Here is a 23371-nt window from a genome sequence, read left to right on the forward strand (position 1 = left end):
TTCTCACGGATTCTCCCCCGACTAACATGGATGTCCCACCATTCCTTGCAGTTGAAGGTTGTTCCTTGACGCAGTGAATGAAGAACATGCAGGGATTGCTAATGGGTTTGCGAAGCGTAGACTCTCTCCTGTCTCTGTGACCATGCCGTGATCGTGTCTGAGGGCCATCAGTTTACCTCTCCTCATTCTCACCCTACCGGGAAACCTGACGGCTTAGAAGGGGGAAGTAAGGCAGCGCGTGTGTGCATAGAAACATCATGAAGATTATTTCCCCTATTGTAACTAATCCAGTCTTCAGATGCACCATTAGACTCCTTCTTTGCTTACTGTGGATTGGATATTCACAAGGAACCACACATGTATTAAGATTTGGTAAGATTTCCCGACACTTTTTTCATTGTGCATTTAAGCCTGAATGCGATATACGTAGGATTGACTCAGAAGGGGGTGCTGGGGGAGAGCTGGGACGTGCTACCGGAGTCAGGCACCGAAGTCCCTCTTTATTTTGCCTCCGGAAGGATGAATTGCTGTGTGTTTTTTCTGTCGCTGCAGCTCATTGTAGCCGTAGTAACGGCACGATGATGATGATGATGATAATTGTAATAACAATAGAGAGAAAAATGACTGGCAAACAAACGCGTTTGCCTAAGGCTCTGCGCAGCTTGCGTGGCTTCTTTCGTAATGTATATTTCTGTTTCCATAGTAGTGGAAAACATGGCTAATGTGGTGCTTGATCAGTTAAAAATCTGTCAACTAGTTGTTAAGTTTTGGCCGCCTGCCTCTGGTCCACCCGAGCCGATCCCGTGTGGGCGCGACGCTCTAATTTGAGACCTTTAGGCTGATTTCTCCTGAAGCGTCTGCCTGGTTGCTTGCCACTTCAGTGGCATTTAGGGTTAGAGAAGAGATGATTTATGTCCTGAGCTGTGGTCGTGAAAAGCCTTTGAGATACGTTTCAAAACCACAGATTTTCTATGCGAGAAAAGTTGTATGAGTTGCCCCGGGCAAAAAAAAAAAAAAAAGTAAAAAAAGTCATAGATCAGAATGAAATTTCAAGGAGAGTAGAGCGGTTTTGCAGTTTAAAGACTATCCCAGCTAGATCATGAAACTAATCTTAACAGCTCTGCGTGTGTATGCGCGCGTGTGTACGTGTGTATAGGAAAGCAAGCGAGGTAGACGTTTCAGCCGCTGCATCCCCTGTAGAGGTTTCGCGGTAAGGAAGGGCAGGACGGGGGCGAAAGTTAAACCTCAGGTCCGAGGTGGGCTCTGCTGCCCGGGGGAGTCCTCCGGGGCGAGCCACGGCGGGAGCCCACGCCCGCGCCCTCCTGGCCGCCCGGGCACCGCGGGCGTAGCGCCGGGCACCGCGGGCGTAGCGCCGCGCCTCGCGGGAGAGCCGCGGCCGGGAGCGGCGGGGGGGCAGGCCGAAAGTTGCTTCTCCAGAGAAGTGGCATCCTCTGCGCCTGCCGACAGCGCGGCTGGAGGGAGGAAGCGCGGATCTCCCGCAGTCGTGCTGGCCGCAGTAAGCTGTAGCAGCCGCTACATCCATTTCTGTGGGGTACTGGAAGCTCGTCTTCGCCTCGAGTAGTGGCTTGGTTTGTATCTAATTTTGTTTAAATTCCCCCCTCTCTCGCACACGCTTTGATGTGGAGGGAAAGGTGGGTAATGATTAAAAAGTCACCAGGCTGTTACCGGTCTCGTGTGCTGAATTCCTAGTAGTACTTATTTTCTGCTTCCATCTGGTCTAAAGGTGGTGCTTAAGGCACGTTGCTCTTGGCAACCGTCTTCAGGAACGCTTGTTTCTTTGGACATGGCTAAACGGGTCCGTATATCATTGCGGGCTTTATTTTGCATTCAGTCTGATCCATAATCATGGCCGTGAAATTAGTTCTAGGGCTGCCTGTAATCTGGCACTGTCCGGCCGTCTGGCCTTCGACGAACCGGGGTTCATAACCTGTGCTGAGGGAGTCTAAATTACTTTCAAGGCTAGCTAGGTAAACAAACATCTTCCCGGCCGCACCATTAGCAAGAGGTGGGCTTTCCTCCTTTAGATAAGCATCTCTCTGAATTTTTAGTCCAGTGTACCTATAGAGATAGCCCTGGAGAGCAGTGTTTTGATAATGATTAGAATAATAAATAATCCTGAGACTGAAAGGCTGTGCAGCGGGACTCCGGCGCCCAGTGACATGGTCGCGCACGCATGTATTTTCCCAGGCTAAACTTCCCTTCCCAGCTGCCTTCTGGTCCCGCAGTCGGTTAATGGGTTGTGCTCGCTCCATTGTTTGCAGCAGCAAAGTATTGAGTCCGCGTCTGAATCACGGCATGCTTTTTCTTGTCTTTCAAAAGAATTGTCGCCAACCTATCTCTGAGCCTTAGAAGCAAGCAGGGAGCGGTTGGTTAGTTTATATTAGTATGGAAAATGTTAGACGTAAGAGAGAGCGAGGAAGACTTCTGCCCTGCTCAGCTGGGCCTGTTGCACATCTCTGTTTTAACGACTCTGAGTTTAACCTAGTCCAGGTGTGGAGTGTCTCTGACCGCGAGAGAACTCCCGCTCCTTCCCCAGAGGCTGACATCTTTGCCTCTGCGTAGGGCATGGCGGGGAGGAGGGAAGGAGCAGCGAGTGAGCGGTGGAAAAGCTTTGATTATTTCTGAGAGGGGAATTCCCCGCCGCCCCCTCCGGGTTCCTGTGCTATCTGTCCCTTCGGGATGTCCTTGCGACCAGGAGGACTGGATGCGGTGCCTTCCCGAGGAGAAGCGAGAGCTGAGGAGATTCCCTCCAGAAGGCAGCCTGCCAGCCCCCGCTCTTCTTCCTCCGCCAGCAGCGCTATGGCAACAAGGGAGAGCTTGAAGCCTGCCAGAGCTCCAGCCCCCTCATTCCTCCTGTGCAAATTAACCACCATGGATTCGCATTGTCCTTCCCACGGCTTCTTTCACTGTTGGGACTAGCCAGCGTGTCCTTTCTCTCTCTCTTCGCTTTCATGCTACTTTTTAGCAATCACACAGGGAAGTCGAGCCTCCTGGGTTATCTGTCAAATGCGGGGGGTTATTTTTGCCTGCACCTTGTGGAGCAAACGGGGAGAAGCTGCTGCGATGGCATAATTCCCTTCCCCAGAGGCAATCACTTGGGCGTCTGGACGCCCGCCTGCTGCTGGAACAGGGCAACGTGGTATTTGGGCATCACAACTAGGTGCCCTTCCTAGATGACACCTTGCTTCATGGGGCATGCGGCCAAGCTCCCCCACTTGCCCTTTACTGAATAGCTTCCCGTGAGCAAGACCAGGAAACGCTGAGGGTGAGGCTTGTGCCCATGGTCCTCGAGGGTTTCAAAGGGGAACCGTCCTAAAACCTTGCTGCCGGTAAAAGGACAGGTCCCAACTTGACGAGCGAGAGAAGCAGCAGCCTAGTATTTGTCTCTCCGCTGTGCTAAGTGTGATGGAAACGTTTTCCTTATCACTTGGTACCATACAAAAACGTGACCGCCGGCAGATCCGTTCCGTTATCGGGGATCACGTTTCGTAGCTTCCCGATTTACTTGCTCCTGTGTAAGAGCAGATCCAGGGCTGCGGCTCCTCAGAAACATCAGGTAACGGGGCAGATCCACAGCCCAGCCGAGCCACTCCTCCGCCCCCCCACACACACTGGGCAGGGCGCGCGGTCCGGGGCTGGCCTCAGCCTCCACCCCACCACCTTTTCGTAGGCCCCCTCGCTTCTGCCTTTACCTCCCTGGGGACATCCCAGCACTTTGCCCTGTAAGGCTGAATGAATAAGCCGTTAAGAGCTGTTAAGCATCACTAAGTGCTCACCTGTGTTTCCAGAAACCCGCCCCTTCTCCTTGCCCAAGGCAGTAAGAGCCCGGGCTGTTTAAAACACCTCTTTTCTTACCTATTCCTACACGGGACATGAATGTCAGCTCTTTGAAATCTGGAACACTCTAAAAATACCATCCTTTATTTAAATTGTCCCGTTCGGGCCTTGTCTCTGCTGCCGTGAGCAATTCGTCTTTCCTACAGCAAAGGTGTGAAGAGGGACCTGTGCCTGGTGAAAGCGGTTTGGCCATTGCGTTTTCTCATTCCCTCTCAGGTAACTCACTATTCATTAAAGTGTGGTGAAAGACTAAAGATCTCCACGGCAGGGGGCTCACTGGCCTGATAAGTGTTTCCCCACTTCGTGAGATATTTTGTTTTCTTCAGCACACTCGTGAAGAAGGGTAAAGAAATGTGGAGGCCCGTGTCTGTAGTCTCGGCTTTTTGTTACTTTGGAGTTGCCTGAATTCAAGCAGATGGGGAAGGGAGCAGAATGTTGTGGGTTACAATGGACCATAAGAGGAGGGAGGTGGGTCTTCTTCCAACTTAAAAGCAAAAGAAAGCCAAGAGCGAGATGGGAACAATTTTCAAGGGACGAATGGAGAGTTTTGAACTCTTACAAGAAACGTTTCCTACTACTGACGTTTTCTTTTTTTTCTTAAAAACCTCACATTAAACTTTTACAAAGCCTAGCACGGTCCCGGTGCCCTTCTATTATATTAATATTATTAGTGTTCTTAGTATTAACAACTGCAAAACAAAGCTGTTTATGATCATATGATCTTTGGGACTGAAGAAAAAACAACCTGATTTCTCAACTCCAATGTGGTAACTCGGAGAGGGGAATTACTATACACTGGAGACTTTCCCCTTGAAGATGTAGCACTGGTTTCATCTGACATCTTAACTGAGCTCCTTTGGCTCAAACAGATTGAGTTTATCTCCATAGAATTGTTTTTTACAAGATCGAGCGTGGCAAAACCAGAGAATAGGCCAGCTCATCGTGTCCACTGCTTATGCAGTTGCCAGTGGGTGTCGAAGCACAAGTTTCTGGGGTTCAGGTGACTATTTTGACATAGTAGCTTTTAAAACCGGCCCAGTCGTGGAACAGCAGTGAGAACTAGCTCTGTACAAAAGGATATGAAACAAGAGTTCAAGTGAAAAATACCTGCGGGGTAATCATGTAGAGTTTTCCTAGACTGGACCTGCATTATCACTCCTGGATGTGCACTTTCTTTCCTTTGGATTTTGCAATGACACACTTTTAGTGGAAGGAGGTTAACCTCTCTGACTGTATTTAGGAAAAAAAAAAGAGAAAATATACGTCTCTGGTTTTAGCGGGGAAGGCAGCCTGCCTTCAGATCAAGAATGAGATGAAAATCGGCAAAATAAACACTTGTTGTGGCAGCCCTCCGAGGTCCGTGGCTTGGTAATTCCGGTATTTAGAGCCAATGAAAATTTTACTGCCAAGGACGAGAAGCTCTCAATATGTGTTAACATCCTGACGGAGAGGAGTTCAAAATCCGTCTTATAAACAACAGCAGAAATCTTTGAAAGAAGAGTAAGGTTAAGAGCCTCGGGAAGGCAGCAAGGATGTGAAAAGCATTGTTATTGACTGGTCTAGATTAAACAGCACGGAGGAAGATTTCAATTTGATAACGTCACAGCCTTTCCTGTTTTTCTTTGCTGCTTCTGCTGACAATTTTGTAAGGTAATTAAATTGGCTGATTGAAGTCACAGTGGTCATGGGGCGATAAAGACCATTTGGATTTAATGGAATTTAGAAACAACGGTGCACTGCACACAACTCTTACAGAACGAGAATTTTAATGACTCATTCAGGGTGCTGACTACATAGAATGTCCTGGACGAGTTTAATTGAAAGGGCAAAGCAGATTAGCTGTATACAGTCTTTATTGCACTAGATAGGGGAATTAGAATTATCCTTTTAAAAGACTCATTATTGCATTATCAAGATTTAATGTAGGTTAAGAAAGCTTTCATTCGTGTGGGCTTTCTTGAATATCCCCAGATCCTTTCACCCGGTGTTTGGAACACCAACAGCCTTGTAAAAGGATTTTCACACAATTGTCTGATAGATTGGATGCTGAGAAGTATAACTCGCTTCTTACTGACTGCTACTTGTCTTTTGAAGTGATGCAAAGTTCAAGTAAAACCTCCCATTTAAATGTGGTCGCTGAACGAAATGGTTTCTGTCACCAGAGATAAGAAACCAGAGAAAAAGAGATTTTTCTAAACTGAAATATTAGAGATCTTTTTAAATATATATTATACAAGAGAAAATCCTTCGATTTAGAAAAAAATAAACTAAGTATTTTTTAGTCATTGCAAATAATAGCAAGCCTTTGTCCCCTACTTAATATATTTACCTTGTCTGTTTCTGAGTTTTAACCTTCATCCTCTTTAATCTCTTCCACAAGAACAATTACTAGAGGTTCTGTCAATAATGCAAAAGAGAAACTAGAAGGTGCCTTATTTCCATACTTCTCAATCTGCAAGGCAAATTAATGTTTTTCGAATAAGCTTTTTATAATGTTATGTTGTAATGTATGTTGGAAGTTTAGATTAAACAGTATGATAACATAATGTCATTATGCTGTCACATCTGAATTGGAATACAGAGAATCAAAGACCGCTGTCGTATTAATACTTATAATTTTGCACTTTCCCCCTCCGAGTCTTTAACTTCTGTATTGTACAGTAATAATAGTCTTAGATTTATACAGTGTCTTCAATTTACACAGACAAAGCTTCCAGTAATGCAAAGAGTACAGAACAAACATGTAATGATCATTATTCCAATTACTGGAGCTTAGCCAACTCTGGATAAACTAGATGGTATTGTAATACTATGTAAAACAGTAAACAGAAGTTAAAAATATATAGTCTTAATTTCATTAAAAGGAAATTTAACATATTTTTCTTTGGGCAAAAATTAGAAGTGACACATGGGTGCGGTGCTCAAGACTGCTCTTTCTACATTTCCTGTAAAGATACACTTGGATCAAAATTTGCAACTGATTAGGATCAACCTGGATTCATATTTCCTTGAACATTATTCTTGTGTAGTCTTTCCAAAATACTATTGAAATAGAGTAACTCGTCTAGTTACCAAATAGTGTAAGTGTATAATACCGAACGCATACCAAATGTTTTCGGTAGCTTTGTTTGATGTATCTTTCAAATGAAATACATATTCTTAGATGATATATTTTGACACTGTTTCAGTTTCTAGATGTTTCTGCCTGGGATGTATAAAAACAGGTTCTTTGCTAGTATTGTGACTGGTGTCTACAGAAGGTGTAGTTTAAAGCACAGGCACACTGTAGTCCTTAGATAACAATATTTGTCCTTGGAGAACAGTGTTTTATTATCAATGCATCAGGAAGTTAATTCATTTATGGTACTTAACAAAATTTCATCTTTATATCTGGGGAAATACATTCACTCACATTAGTCACACCTCTATTTTATGTTATTTATATTTCCACTCCCAACTCTTTAAAAACTAATTTTTCAATAAACTGATTATCTGGATTTAAAAGTCAGTTGAACTAGAAATGTTGAAAATGTCTGTCAATATTTCAGCATGAAAAAAACCCTGATTCTTAGAGTAACTAATTCATGTATTAGGCTCAGTAACACTCTGAGAAGAGAGTCCAGGGAGACCTTACTTACTATGCTGTCAGAAACTGTTGTTAGGGGACTTGACGAGTTTTTAAGTTCAGCGTATGATGGCTTTTTTCTCTTTTTTTCTTCTATCTTAATATTTTACTGTGTGTCTCTGATGTTTCCTAATTATATAAACACTCTGTCTGATTTCAATGCGTATAGCTAAATCTTAAAGTACTATATGATCTGTGCTGTATTTTTACAGATGAATGGAAAAAGTAATGTTGTTTTATGGGAGGACAAAATACTTTTGAAAGAACAATGCTTGTTTGTTTGATTAGTTGGGTTTTTTTTAACTTTTGCACCTTGAATCATTTGATCCCTTCCCTCACTTCCTCTTTTTCTTTTTCTTTTTTTTTTAGTAGCTGAAATGGAAAATGATTACTTACCTATCTGAAAGAATAATGTGTGTTTGAATGTTATATTTCTGGTCCTTTTGGGAAAGTCTTTGCTTTTGTAACATTCTGGGAAACTGCATGAAAAATTAAAAAAGCTGAACGGCCTCATCTCTGTCTAAAAATTAAACTTCTAGTCCAAGCCAAGTCAGGCCTCGCCTGCAGTATTTGGAGACTGAAGGAGGCAGAAGGATTAGACAAGGTTGGCTTAGACTGGGTAACTCTTACATGGCAAAAGTTAGGCTAGATGAACGGTGCCTTTCAAGTCATCAGCAACATGGAGGAAGTGAAAGTGGATTGAGTGGGGATTTCTGTTTTCTCTCCAGGTTTTGAGCTTTATTATCACATACTGAACTCAAATTCTCAGGTAGGAATTTAAAAGGGAAAGATAAATATGTTAATGGACCAACAGCTTCTTCCTGACATTAAAATACAAAAAATGCTGAAGCAGAAACTGGTCACTCATTCTACTAAAAACTCACCAGCAAATGAGCGGTGTTTGTTTTCACAACAGGTAATCATAATCAGTCCTGTAAATAAGGACTTGTTTATGAACATATGTATTTAATTGTTTACTTACTCTGTGGAAGTTTACTGAGTAAATTTTATCTAGTTGCTTCAAAAGATGCAGAACTACTTCAGCTTTAGAAGAGTGTGCCATCTTCACATTTAGCTCTTTCTGTATCTCCAGTAAAATATTTCAAATTAAGTGTCACATTTCTGTGAATATAAAAATAGCTATTACTTTAAAGTGGTTTTTGTCATAAGGTAACTGATATTGAATTTAAAACACTTTTATTAAAATGCTCATTCATGTGCATATACACACTTAGTAGGTAATAAGATGGGTAAATTTATTAAAGATTACTCTGTAATTGAACTTGCCATCCATTTGGGCTTTTGTTCTTCTCCAGGAGCTAACTATATACCAGCTATCTCAATCAGCTCAGCAGCTCAACATATATCAGCTCTATCAATTAGGTCATATTTATGCTGTTATTTAAAAGTTACACAATTAGGACATAACTTACTGAACACTCCATAATAAAAATAATTACACTAGTAAGCATGAAACATTTACAAGAAAATCTGAGCCTCGTAGCTCACCATGGTCAATTTTATGACTTTCACCTTTTTTTTAACATGCAAGTAATTAATTAAAGTCCTGTCTCAGCAGTTCACATTGTAAAACCTTGAAGAAAGTAGTTATTTATCTTGGAGACCAATCAAATCTTCTATTCCTACCTATATTTTCAGAGTCAGTGCTCAGTCATCAGCCAATACCGCCTACCTAGATTGTTAGAGAAATACATTCCTTGATAGTTTAGTGCAGTGCTAAGTTGATTTATGCTAGTGTGTTTGGGGTGGTTGGTTTTTTTTGGTTGTTGTTTTTTTTTTCTTTTTACACCGTATGTTATATGAAATCTGTGTTTACTTGGTGAAGTTTCTTATTATATGGTTATTCAAAACATGAATTTATGGACCAAATATTGAAATAAGATAACCTGTAGCATACTTTAGGTCTGACCCTTTTCTAACTTCCCGTTCAGGTCAGTGGCTTATGTTAATACAAAATGAAATAAGAATCAGCGTAGTAAATAGCAAGACACTGCTTGGAAAAATAATGTTTTAGACCACTCTAATGCCAAAACTAAGTAATTATGTTAAAGTCCGTGGAAATTTGTCTGTTTATCCTGAGTATAATCATTGCATAGATGAGTTGGTGATATTCTTCCAAAGATGCATGGTTAGGTCCATAGCTATGTTGAATGACATAGTGCTCTTCGAGTCAAGCCATCTATGCTGGTTTACATTAGCTAAGCATCTCATTCCAGAATCTGTCTTTCCTTGAATCTTTTTTCCAATTATCTTTAAAAATTGCACTACACTTTTAACACTTAAATTTGTCATTCACTTGTTGTTATTAACAACATTTATCAATGTGTATAAAAGAAATTGAATATGATAGAGAATAATTTCAACTAGTGTTTTTTTTTAATCTGGAAAGGGTATACCCATTGGTTAAAGATACTGCAGTCCAGTAGTAGCAATACAACTTGTTTCACTGATCAAACACTGCAACACAATCAGAAACATTGTGCTATGTAGACTTATATGTGAGTAACAAAAAAGAACGTGAAGATTACATATTCTGTAAGAGAAAAGTATTTTCTAAAGCAATAACTTCATTGTTATTCAGCAACATTTATCCTACAAGGCAGGAAATCTTTAAAAGAAATTCCATGTTACTTATTCATTAAGAAATTAGGTAAAACAGTACATTAGGGAAATTAAAATCATACAGAGTCTTCTAAATCAGGGGAATTAATTTGCTTTTAAAATGCTGCCTCATAGTAATATTTTGTTTTATATTTGTTAACTGGAACATATATGTTCAGCTTGCTATACACATTTTATGCATTTTAACAACTGAAAGTTTTTCATAAAATTCATAAAGAACCTTTAAGAAATTATCAGCATGGATTCAAGTATTAATTATATTAAAAGTAATTGTTCTTGCTTCATATTGTGCCACTTAACAAGGATGAATATCAGGATGCGTATGGGGACTCAACCTTAGGGATTGTAATTTGTAACATTATTGCTTATTAATTTTTACTGCTTGACAAAGTTTACAGTTTTCATGACTTACTATAATTACAAAAAAATCTTGTACTCATATGGATAATTTTTCATTCAAATTGAGAGAGAACCCTGAACCAGCTACCTTTTCCAGTTAATAATACTTAATTAAAAATAGTTATATATTCTTGCTTAGGGAAATCTAGTCTTTCTGGCATTATATGGCACCCATATATGCTTCTTTCTAGTCCACATAACAATGAGCTTTTGATATTTCACTCCCTGAAGCTGGTACTTGAAAAGATTCCTGTGCAAAAGGGAAATGTAAGGCCAGTGACTGGTCATAGATAATTTGATGGCAAATGTAGAATTCTTCCTTTTAAAAGAAGATATATCAAGTACTGAAGGAGTGTGTCTTGCTAATTTGTAAGAACCATGCTTTTAAGTCAGTGCATTTTCAGAGCAGTGTGATTTTTAGCTATCAGTTTTTTGGTGCTTGCCTTCATACCTTGAGATGCTGGTCTATTTTAGACACTGAACTATTTGGATGTAGCCCTAGATACCCCTGACTACACTATCCTCCTCAGTTTTTTGAAAAAAAATTGGTAGGCAGCATGGAGGTGGTTTGAGACTAATAATAATGCAGATGTATTAAAGGCTGTCAGTGATGAACAAACAACACAGAAAGGAATTGAGAAGGGTTAATAAAAAAAGCACTGTTTATCTACAGAGGCCATATACAACTGTGCAAATAGTAAGATATTTGTTTCTGTTCAATGAAAACCAAACATAAAGATGGTACTAGGCAAAATTATCCAATAACACCAAAAAGGAAATCTAGCTTTGTTTCTGTAAGCTAAGAATTTGCTCAGTTAAATCCCTTTGCTTGTTATTTTATATCAAGTATAATGTTTACATAAAGGATTGAAACATAGTTAAATAATCTATTTATGCCCACATTTGATCTTTTCTTAGCCTTGAAGGAAACATACATGGGGGCAGTTCAGGGGAAGATGTAAACCCTGTGCATGCCTCATCTTTAAGCAGCTGAGGGAAGAAAATGGAAATTTGTGAAAGATACATGTGACTTCCTTTCAGTACTGTTATATGTATTTGTTTGGATGTCCTTGAGAAAGAAAGACTGTAAAATATGACTGTTATTAAGGCTTATCTCTTCAGATCTCGGCAGACTCTATCATTCATGACATTCAATATGCCTGCAGAAACTTACTGTGTGACTGTGATACAGCCAAGAAAAATGTGTCCAGAAATGCATTAAATCAGATTTCCTAACGTCTTTTCAAACTTACCTAAACAATGAAAAATCACATTTAAAGATCAAACAACATTAGTTAGTCACATCTTCAGTGTTGCCCATTTGTGACCTTTTGTGTCTAGACACTGGAGATTTCAAATTTAGCTATGCATTTGTATCATTCTGTGATCATTAACCTTCATTAAACATTGCATTTTTTGGAATTTAAGGTAAGACTATACCATATTCTCATATAAACAGTGTGGGTTGCTTTTCAGGGCATTTTCCACTCTTTTAATTCATGGGAAGGTGCTTGAGTTGGATAAAAATGTTGTGTCTGTCTCCTGAGTACAGGAGCTCTGTTCACATTGATTTCCTTTACTCTCTTGACTGTCTTCTAGTTTGTAAGAAAGTTGCAACACATGTTTTCGGAAGCCTTTTTTTCCCCTGTTCCCACAGACCATTAAAAAAATCCTTTCCACTTTGGGGTTGCACTGTTTACTGGTTTCTTATTCATCAGAACTCGTCTGATGGTTTTAAGGACAGAAATTAAAAGCTCTTTGTCATCTACTCCACTCTGGTTATATACTTATGAAAGTAAACAGCAGTAGACACCTCTCTTACGAAGGCAGGCTGAGACAGCTGGGGTTCAGCCTGCAGAAGAGAAGGCTCCGGGGAGACCTTATTGCAGCCTTCCAGTACTTAAAGGAGGCCTATAAGAAAGATGGGGACAAACATTTTAGCAGGGCCTGTTGCAATAGGACAAGGGGTAATGGTTTTAAAGTAAAAGAGTGCAGGTTTACACTAAACAGAAGGAAGAAATTTTTCACAATGAGGGTGGTGAACCACTAGCACAGGTTGCCCAGAGAGGTGGTAGCTGCCTCATCCCTGGAACCATTCCAGGTCAGGTTGGACAGGGCTCTGAGCAACCTGATCTAGTTGAAGATGTCCCTGCTCATTGCAGGGGGGTTGGACTAGATCACCTTTAAAGGTTCTTTCCAACCCAAAGATTCTATCATTCTGTGGTTCTATAATCCATATAAACAACAGATTTTGGACTTTTGATGATAAGTCCCTTTATTACTTATTTTTTTGGCAGCCTTTTGATAGTGACACAGTATCTTTGTGACTTGAACAAAGGAACTAGGCAGCACTAATCTTACAAGTACAGCCCTGTGTGAACGTGTGCATATACATACATTTTCCTGTGGTGGTGGCCCAAATGCAAATAAAAAAAAAAAAAAAAAGAAAAGTAGGAGTAAGTCTTCTTTTGCTAGAGCTGTCTTTAACATAAACTAGGAGAATTGCCTGAGGGTGCATCAGGGGTCTTTGGTGGAAATACTCATCCATCTGCTTCCTGACAAGTAGTGTGAGCATGGGACAGCAAAGAGCTGTGAAGGTGGCAGAATCTGTTCTCACATGGTGTGATCTTCATGAATATTTTCAAACTGGTCATGAAAACAAAAAATTTCCAAGAGAGAAGCTATGAAATTCAGCAAAAACCACACAAAGTCCAGCATATTCATGAAGGGGGAAAAAAAAAGAGAATTTGCCACCCTAAGAAAGAAAAACTAAATTCTGTGAATGAAACTATGGATATGTGTGCTCTTATGCACTCACACCCTCCCCTCCTCCAACTGTTAAGACTGCGGAAAAAGGTACTTGTTAAGTCATCAACTCAATTTGCCATGGAACAGTATTCTTAGTGTAAGGGAAAGCTTCACTTAGAGAATTGATCTGCCTCTGTGCGAGACCCATTGCAACTTGTTTTTGCTACTGTTTTAAGAGGAGGTAATTACGCCAATATTACTGGGTGCGACTAACAGTGCTGTAAATCAGTAGGTCATATCAAAGCCCATTTCTGCTACAGTTTAATTTCTTCTTAGCTGGGTAGGCTAAAACTACAGCACTGCATCAAACCTTTAGGTAGATTATCTGGGCCTCCCTTGTAAGGAGCTGTGCTATGCTGAGGTTCCGTGTACAGTCCTTTGCTGAGCAATTAGGGGAACTCCTGAGGAGACAGAGGAGTCTTCGTTACTTCCATATCTGATGAGGCACAATTTCCACAAAAGCTTACCCACATGGATAACTTCAGAAATACGGTTAATAGGTAGAAAAGCAGAAGGGATTTTACTTCATGAATCGTTCTGTTGAACCATAATTTTTAAAAACAAGAAGCTGAAGGAAATGACTAAATATTAGCTTATGTTTTAGAGTTCTTTCAGCTCTAAAGCAAGGTAATCCATGGAAGCTCGTTTTGTCTACTTTGGCAGAAAATAAAACCATTGAAAACCAGAAAATACTCACTTTGGTGTCATCCTAAAGATAGCTGAGCTGTTTGTGCTAAACTACTTGAGAGGAAAGATGGAAGGGGCTGGTCTGAGTATTAATGAAATTTTTTGCAGTTGGTGAAGATTATTGTGCTGTTATACAAAAGCACAATTTTTCTAAAAAAAATTGGACCATTACCATGAAAAATACAAAAGCACGATTTTCTACCAGGGCTGGCAAAGAACATGAGTATACTGAGATTTTCAGATGTGCCTTATGAGTTCTGAAATGCCTTATCCTAAGTACGATATTTTATATTTGCAGTGATAGTGAGCTGGAGTGCAGAGGATTACAGTGCTTTTGCTTTTTAAAATACCTTTAGCTCATATTTTATATTTAGTTGTCTTAATTTTTTTATATTCTTTGGAAATTAGTTGACTTTCAACAGAATTTCAGATTTTTAAGAAACGCATTTAGGTTGATTTACATTACAGGCAAGAGTTTTTGAACACAAAGGTTATTTCAGAACTAGGACTAATATTTGAACTTCTTCTGTAAAAAATGCTAGCCTATTTTTTAATAGCGTTATCTTGCTTGCAGTGTGTATTATTCTTTTTTAAAAATAATATTTCTTTCAGTAGCAACCAAATATTTTACTTTTTTTTTGTCTTATGCAAACACTGTGGTCAGTCATACAAACAGTAAGTAAGTGAGACAAAACTTTTTAAATGGATTTAAGTTCCATTTTAAAAAATGTCTTAAATTAATGTGCGGCAAATGTCTGAAGTAATGGACTTCAGGCATAACTGTAACTTCACATAATGATATCAGTGTCTTTTTCCCTGAGCTGGGCTTATGTAATTAAAGACATGCATTTTACCTTTTTCATTATCAGAATTAGTGTAGGTGTAATCCCATCTTTCATAAGAAGAAACTTGATTAAGAATTTCAAAATGCAATGACAGTTGGTAGGATTCTTTTAAAACTGGTTTTAAGCATCATCCTCTTTGAATACAATGCCTTATTAGTAAAGGAATTGATAAAACTATAAATATATTGTTATTTAAAGATAATCTTTCTAGAAATCTAGAAAATAATGAAAAACAGAAATTAGACTAGCAAATGGTTATCCACTTTTTTTATAAAAGTATACTGTAATTGGTTTTCAGGTAGGTGGTTTAAAACAAATGAAAGGAAGTATGAATAATAAAGAAGAAAATTATGTAATTCATTGCCAAGGAATGTTCTGGTTCACACCCCTCCAGCAATTTAAAGAAGAAAGATCTTCACTGGACACTATTGCTACTTCCAGCTCTGTGAGTCCCTAAGTAAGTAAACGTGGAAACTGGGAGAAATCAGACTAAGAATTATTCCATGTTTCCTTTGTTTTCTTTTCTTTCCCTTAAATTTTGACTATTAGACTGTGTTGGATACAGGGAGTGTGTGTTGGAAAAATGGTTCTTTTCCATGTTATTTTATGGCCATTCTTATGTTCTCTATAACATGCATAGTCAGAGAATGTAGAAAGTGATGTTGGTGAGCTACTGTGCTGTTACTGGAGATTAAGATAATGAAGGTTAAGAAACAATACAGTCTTCATAAATGGATGAAATAGTGCGAAACCTTTAGATACTGTAGAGGAAAGGAGAATTTTAAAATAAAAGTTAAATATGCTATAAATAAGAAATGGTATAGGGCAAGGAAGAATATGGAATAGAAAATAACAAGGAAAAATAAATACTCGGTAAAGCACTACTCAGGCAAAGATGGGCACTCAGCCCCTCAGCAGAAAATGTTGTGGAGATGTAGTTCTGGAGTAGGGCTGTGGAAACATAGCCGATTTGTCTTTTTGCAGCAAGATGTCAATGAGAATATTGGTGAGTTGCCAGTGTACCTTCTTCTTTGAAATACAGCATCTCTAGGAAAACATCACAGTCTTTACAGAAACATAAAATGCTTTATTTCAGCATTTATGTAAAATAAAGAGTTGCTTTAAAAACATGAAGTTATCATTGGAGATCTCCAAGTAAAACACTAAACAGTCTGGACAATCTTGCTTACCTGAGACTTGTGCCAGCAGTGGAGCTTATGGCCTGTTGAAATGAAAACATGTGGATGATGGTATTTCTAATTACACAAGCTTGTATCCAACTTGTCAGTTTCTTGTATTACTTCTCTCAAAAGAAAAATGTGTTCAGCCAGGGTAAAAATGTGAAAAAGTTTCTAAGGAACTTGGAGGTAAGAGTAATTTTATCTTATTTATATATAAAAAAAAAGATTTCTTTCCCTCTGGACACTGATATTAGTGATTTAGAGACTGGGAAAGTACTATCTTAAGAGCACAGAAACTAGAGAGCATAATTTCATGCTATAATCAAACTCTGCTGCTGAGAAACATTACTGTGTCACAAGAAAAGAACTATTTGCCATAGTTAGATCAGTAGATCACTTTCATCATTACCTCTATGGGAGAAAGTTTATTATTCAAAATGAACCTACACCTGACCAGTGGCTGTTGAGTTTTCAAAACCCAGAAGGACAATTGGCTCACTGGTTCCACAAAATAAAGCATTTTGATTTCATCTTTCAGTATTTTTGTGGGAAAAGTAATGAGGATGTTGATACCTTATTAAGGACACTGTGTTAGTGTACTTTAAGCATTACATGTGCAAAGAAGTTAAAGAGTTTTCATTCATATGCAAAGATTCTTCATGTGCCAGTTTTCTAGAAATATTTCCTTTAAACAAAATAAGAAGAGCTACATGTACAGCCATATAATGAAGCTAATGACACAATTAAGAAATGATTCATTACAAATAAATCTCAAGAAGCTCTGCTCAAGAATCTTGTGTCATCTGTCTGATTTAGCTATTCTTGAAATAGATCTCCCATGAGCTTGCTTGTTTGTCTGAATACTACTTCAAAAACCAGAAAAATGTTGGCAATGACCAGACAAATGCATGAGAGAAATTACAGTAATGTTAAAATGAAACATTAATTTAAAAATACCACAGATTTAAGCGAGTACCATACCTGAATGACAGCCAGTGGTTCTCAGGAATCTACAAATGGTTATGAGCAGTTATTTTTTTAGGATGCTGATAACTGCTGAAAAATTATTGTTATTATTTTTTTTTTAAATGATGGTAAATCATGTGCTGCAGTTGGATTTTATGTTACTTTTAACAAATGTATCTTGTTGCATTACAATGGGAAAGGTTATGTTTCAGAACTGAGTGTCTCACTTTTGTGTTACTTTCCTAAACAATCTTAAATCCACCCTAATCCTGCTTAATAAAAGAAACCTGTTAATTTTGTAGCAGTACTAATATAAAATTCATGTGTATACTTTGCAAAACATTTTAATTATATTTTAACAATTGTCATGATAGATCATAGGATTGCATATGAAATGATGGATAAGAAAAAAAAAACACACAGAAAATTAAAAAACTTCCAAGTGCTACTTATGGAAATAGTAGATACATATTGTCTGTTTCCCGCTGCAATTAGTGTGCACAATACATCCTTTTAGATCTGGTCAAAAGGACAAAATAATAATTTTTTTTGCCAGTGTATAAACCCAATTTTTACAAAACAAAGTCTATGTAATAACTGTGTAGTTTTTGTTTAATAACCTTGCATTTGGATTTTGCAATTTTGAAACTTTTGTCTTTCAAATTCGGGCAAGCTTGGGATCCGTGATTTTGTTTTTGTTTTTGTTTTGTTTTTGTTTGGGTTTAGTTGGGTTTTTTTGATCCATAGTAAAATAATAATATTTCCTTTATTAAGTGAAATTCTGTGAGCTTGGTTTTGAATAGCTCACATTAACAATGTGCGCTTATAGCCCAGAAAGCCAACCATATCCTGGGCTGCACCAAAAGAAACATGGCCAGCAGGTTGAGGGAGGTGATTCTGCCCCTCTACTCTGCTCTGGTGAGACCCCACCTGGAGTCCTGCGTCCAGCTCTGGAGCCCTCAGCACAGGGAAGACATGGACCTCTTGGAGCGGGTCCAGAGGAGGGCCACAAAAATGATCCGAGGGATGGAGCACCTGTCCTATGAGGACAGGCTGAGAGAGTTGGGGTTGCTCAGCCTGCAGAAGAGAAGGCTCCAGGAGGACCTTATTGCAGCCTTCCAGTACTTAAGGGGGCTTAAAAGAAAGATGGGGACATACTCTTTAGCAGGCCCTGTAGCAACAGGACAAGGGGTAATGGTTTTAAACTAAAAGAGTGTAGGTTTTGACTAGGTAAAGGGAAGAAATTTTTCCCAATGAGGGTGTTGAAACACGGTAACAGGTTACCTAGAGAGTGGTGGTAGATGCCCCGTCCCTGGAAAGATTCAAGATCAGGTTGGATGGGTCTCTGAGCAATTAGTAAATTATTAACCTATTAACTGTTGCTAAAGAACACCTTGTTGGGATATTGTTGCTGTGGAAGAAGAATGTCGTAAAGCGACAGTCAGGTAGAATTAAGCATTATTATGTGTGTCTGTGAAGCTATTCAAGCATAGTTGTTCCAGAGTTGTTGTGTAAGAGCAGCACATGTGAGGGCCAAAGGTCTTTAGCACTTGTTTCAGTAAATCCTACAGACTAGTTCTTATACCTTATCCAAATTAATAGTGTTTTAGCAAATTAAAAATTATGAGACAGAAATTTCCAGACCTAGGTTACAAAGTTCTAGCGAAACCAAAAATGTGTAATTTGGTGATGAAATTGTGTGTCATTTGAGATGTGACAGGTGAGCTGTCTAAAATGCAGAAATCACTGGCTAAAGAATTGTCCATCACCCTTCAGATGGTTCAAAATCATTGATCTTGCCATGAAACAGATATGGAAAAGTAGTATCACATAATCATATAATTTATTAGCAGTTTCTTATTTTATTTTAAAATAATATAAATAGCTTACAATGGTTTTGGTTCTTAGGAAATCTTCTATTTGGAATAGAATCATTTTAATAGGATTGTTTATATTCAGTAGGAAGATGATATGTAAGAAAAATGTAGCTACAGTTAAACTGGAATGCTGCTTCTAGATTTAATTACCTTATTTTCTGAAGCAGTCATAAACTATCTTGTCTCTCTTGCCATCCACTTTTTTTTCCCCTTTGCTGCCTCTTTCCAATTACTGATCTATAATGCAATGAAAGGTTGCACTCAGAATGTTTTGAAAAGTAACTCAATGCATTTATAAATATATTTCAGAGAAACTGATTAATATTGTGGGTTTTTTCACTGATATATGTCCGTTACCTTATCACTCCATTAGACTTTGTTCTCATAAAAACCTGTAGTACTGCTATTTAAATTTGTCATCCTAAAAGTAAAAATCCGCACAGTAAAAACTTTGAATAATAATTTGCCATTTCAGAATACATTTTAGCTGTATTTTTTATTTAGACAAGGCTTTTTTCATATACAATCATAATAGAAATGGGTTTCCTGTAAATCATGTCAATGTTTGTTGCATGAGCATTTTATGTATAAGATATTAAGACCTTGAATCGGTGAAAAAATGCGTATTATAACCAGACATCACCTGATATTAGTAGAGCACTACCATGCTTCAATCCAGAGAACTTGCTAACATGTGGCTCATGGATGCTCGCTAAATATCTTTTGAACAGTTCCAGGGATGTCAATAAGAATGTTTTGAGTCTGATCAAGCAGCAGGAAAGACTGCATAATGTGACCTGATTTTTAAGAGGGTTGAGCACTTATTATTAGTATCCATAGGAATCTATGGGAAGTGGGAACACTTTGCAGTGACTCTTAAGTAAGCAACAGAAAATTTAAAGATGAAGATTTTACATTTCTTAAATATGGTGTAATTCATATTTCTTCTGCCTGCTGAAGTGACCAGATCTGCTCACTTACAAGATTCTCTGGTCTCAGTAATGGCTGGATAATTTCACAGGGTTTTGAAAACTGCCTTTGCTGTTAAATCTCTTTCAAAAGTGGTTTAGCCTATAGAAAAAAAAAAAGCATATTCAGTTCAAAATTGTTTATGCAATTTATTAGGGCAAAGATGTTTGAGACGGTAATTTTGAATTATCTATTTCTTGTTCTGAACCTTTAATACAAATGGTGATTAGTATGTTTCTGTAATTTAGTCCTGCAGTCATGTTTATACATAAACCTTCCCGGGAAGTATATGTACAAAATAGACACATACTATTACTAAAATAATTATGGCTTTATAACACAATGCTATAATGCTTCTTAAGGCAAATAGAATGTGAAAATGATATATTTGATTTTTACCCAAGTTCAAGGCTTTCATGAACCTAGGATGATCCTATATGTTTCCAGGTTTGTCTTCGAAAAGTGTATCCTACATGGCTAGAGGAACTGTGAAACAAAGCAATTCTGCAAAGAGTTTTGTATCTGGTTACTTGAGAATGGTTTATATTATCTACTTAGCATTACGAAATTCAATGACTTAAAGAATGTAATGAATGTCTTCAATAATATCAAAGGTAAATATTCACAGCAATATTATTAAAATTTTTCCTTTGCATCTTAACTTTACAATTATTGACTAGAAGCTTAATGCAATTTCCAGCTTCAGAAAAGATTCTGCAATTCCCATACCAAATTTACAAGAATATATTCAACTGATAATATTGTTTTTCAAAAAATCCCTCTCTGTTGTTCAAAGCAAGTATTGTGGACTCTGTTTCATTTAGTATATCTGTTTTATAAAATAAATGTTATTTTGAAGCATATATATAAAGTCAAAACAGATGGATTTAGAAACAAAGCATATGGGTATGCATATGCTAAAATGTTCTTTAGAATGAACCTCTTATGAACCCTGATATATAATTGTTGGGAAATACAACATGTTCTGCTGGTACACTTACTTTTATAGACTTCTTAGATACCTATGGAAATACAATAGATATTTAGAAACATAATTTTACTTTTAAAACATAAGATCAGTGAGTGCTGGGAACTTAACAGCAAATTTTTCAACAGTACGTTCATTTTAGTGAACGTTTCCAGTGTATGTGTAGAGAGTATCTACACATACATACTGCATTCCAGTAGTATGTATGAAAAGAGCTTGTTTTTTCTGCTTTTAAACTGGCTGAAAAGTAGGCAGCAAAATATGAAATATCTTCAAGCAGTAACTAGATAATAGAAGCATTTGTTTTCATTTGCAAAATGTGCTACTATTCTTTGACTATTTTTGGCTGTTTCCCTCTTATCTTGATCTTGGAACACCTAAGTGCCAACATTTCAATATGCACATACAGCAGCTTGCATAACTGATTTAAAAATGAACTGAATTAGTCTTTATGTATGAGGGAAATCTCAGGAACAGATAATTTGGCAGGGTTTTTACAATAAACACATTATTTTCCATAAATAGATCTATATTTTCCATTATTTCTTTTTCAGAGGAAGTAAATGCTTTCAAATTAGCATATTGCTTCTTTTATAATGTGCTGGTGAATGTCTACAAGATTGCAATGGTGGAATTTCCCTTCTGCACTGTGGCTACTTTGAATAAATGAATAAAATACAACTGCAACCATTAAGAGTTGAGTAATGAATAATAGCTCCTGGACTTCTCTGTTCCCTTTTTTGTTTTATATTCCATTTCCATTAATTTATTTCTCCATTAATCCCACAGCTTTATCCATCCTTTGCAATTTCAAGCTAGAGAAAACAAATTAAGAAAAAACCCAAACTGTTAATTGACTTTATTTGCTTTAATACTGCTAGTCCATATTATCTGCTCTCTTAAATTGAGTTTGGGATTGTCTGCTTTAAGGGTATTACGCTGCATTTTGGGATGCTGCCAGCATAACCTGAGCAAATATATTTAAATCAAAGCTAAGCTGCTTAAAATATTCATGTTATGCTCTTAGTATGGTTTAGAGAAATGTGAAACCATTTAAGACTTGCAAAACTGTTTTATGGCCAAAAGTGTATTTGAACTGTCAGGCATATAGCCTAAATTGATAGGCACTGTTAACTTTGTTTAATAGGGAATGGTTTCATTGTTTTATTAGCAATGATACATTCAGGAGCTAATTAATTTGAAAATTGTGGCATAATACAACTATGTTATTTGTAGATGTAAAGAAAAACATTTTAAACTGAAAACAGTTCTGGGAAAAGGAATATTCTTAAGAGATAAAATCATGTGTGCAGGGAAAATACACATTTGTTTTGAACAGTTAAACACATTTATTTTATGCATTGCACTTCTATGCATTGCAGGGAACTTTGAATATCAAATTCAATAATACACTAATTCAAAAGTCAATGTATTTTTAAATAGTGGCTTCCCACGTTCAGAACTTGCTGTCATTTAACTCATGGTTTTTTTTTTTTAACTCACTTTTTAAAATTATTATTATTTATAATTTGTCCATGTATAATGATTTTCATTTTCACCAGATTCTAAATGCTTCTGCTTGTACAGCATCTAAGTATTGCATTGTGTTATTACTGGTCTCTATTTTAGCCTGATGGTTATATGCTCCCAAGGCAGCTAGAAGGTGAAGTTTTGGACTCCCTTACTATAAGGAAGGTATTGAACCTGCGTGTCTGTCTGCTCAGTTAAATTATGTCTCTGCAACATTACTATAGAAAAGATAGCCATGATCATGAGGGAAAAATATGCAAATAAATCCAGGAGATGGATCAGGCTTATAGATTCCAGTTTCTCCTAGGTTTTGTAACTGAGGGTTGAAAGAAAGTGTCTGTGCTTCAGGAAGGGGCAGAATTTCAGGTATATCCCAGTCTATTACTTATTTTAGACATGGCCTTCCTTATCCAATGTCATCCCATCAGCTACCCGTTAGGAATCATTAGGTCGCTAGTCCTGATCGCCTAATGGGCTCCTTAAATTACTTGGGGATTTTAGGGGTGGACTTTACCCTCAGGCTAGGCTCTGAAATCCCTGTGTGGGTCTAACCCTTACTTGTATTTTGCTTCCAGAATGGATGCACTGTTTCACTGGGTTGTATTTCCTCATTATACCAGTGTAATGTTATTGCCGGCATGACAGCAGCACTGCTGTAAATCAGACTAAAACTTGCCCAGCATCTTTAATGGATGTTTCATTTCATTCACATTATGTTCATCTTTTAAACTACTTTTCAGATACAATCTTTAATTTCCTCTCTGGGTAACTGCATAGAAATTCTAAACAGCATGTAAAGCTGGAGTAGCACACACTGCTGGTATGTGAAAACTAGATAAGTGATTACTTCTAATGCATGATGTGTGTATATCTGTATATATGTATTTAATGCACAAGCCTAGCCTTTCTCTCTTGTTCAGCTAATTCCTAATAAACACCATATCACTGATAGTGTGAAAAGGATCTTCTTGTTCACTCTGGCTTTCTGGAACAGA

General features: G+C 37.8%; 1 protein-coding gene across 1 annotated transcript in view; it reads left to right on the top strand.

Annotated features, from left to right (window-relative positions):
• Positions 1-257: 257 nt before the first annotated feature.
• The window catches only part of GRIK2 (glutamate ionotropic receptor kainate type subunit 2), a gene marked incomplete at both ends in the record, with an annotated part of 429084 nt that continues 405970 nt past the window's right edge, over positions 258-23371 (top strand). Inside the window, one exon of the mRNA XM_081997417.1 lies at positions 258-372. Coding sequence (XP_081853543.1) covers positions 258-372 — 115 coding nt within the window. The remainder of the gene's footprint in view (positions 373-23371) is intronic.

This window comes from Phaethon aethereus, assembly GCF_964289735.1.
Source record: "Phaethon aethereus genome assembly, chromosome: 3".
In the NCBI taxonomy this organism is placed as follows: Eukaryota; Metazoa; Chordata; class Aves; order Phaethontiformes; family Phaethontidae; genus Phaethon; species Phaethon aethereus.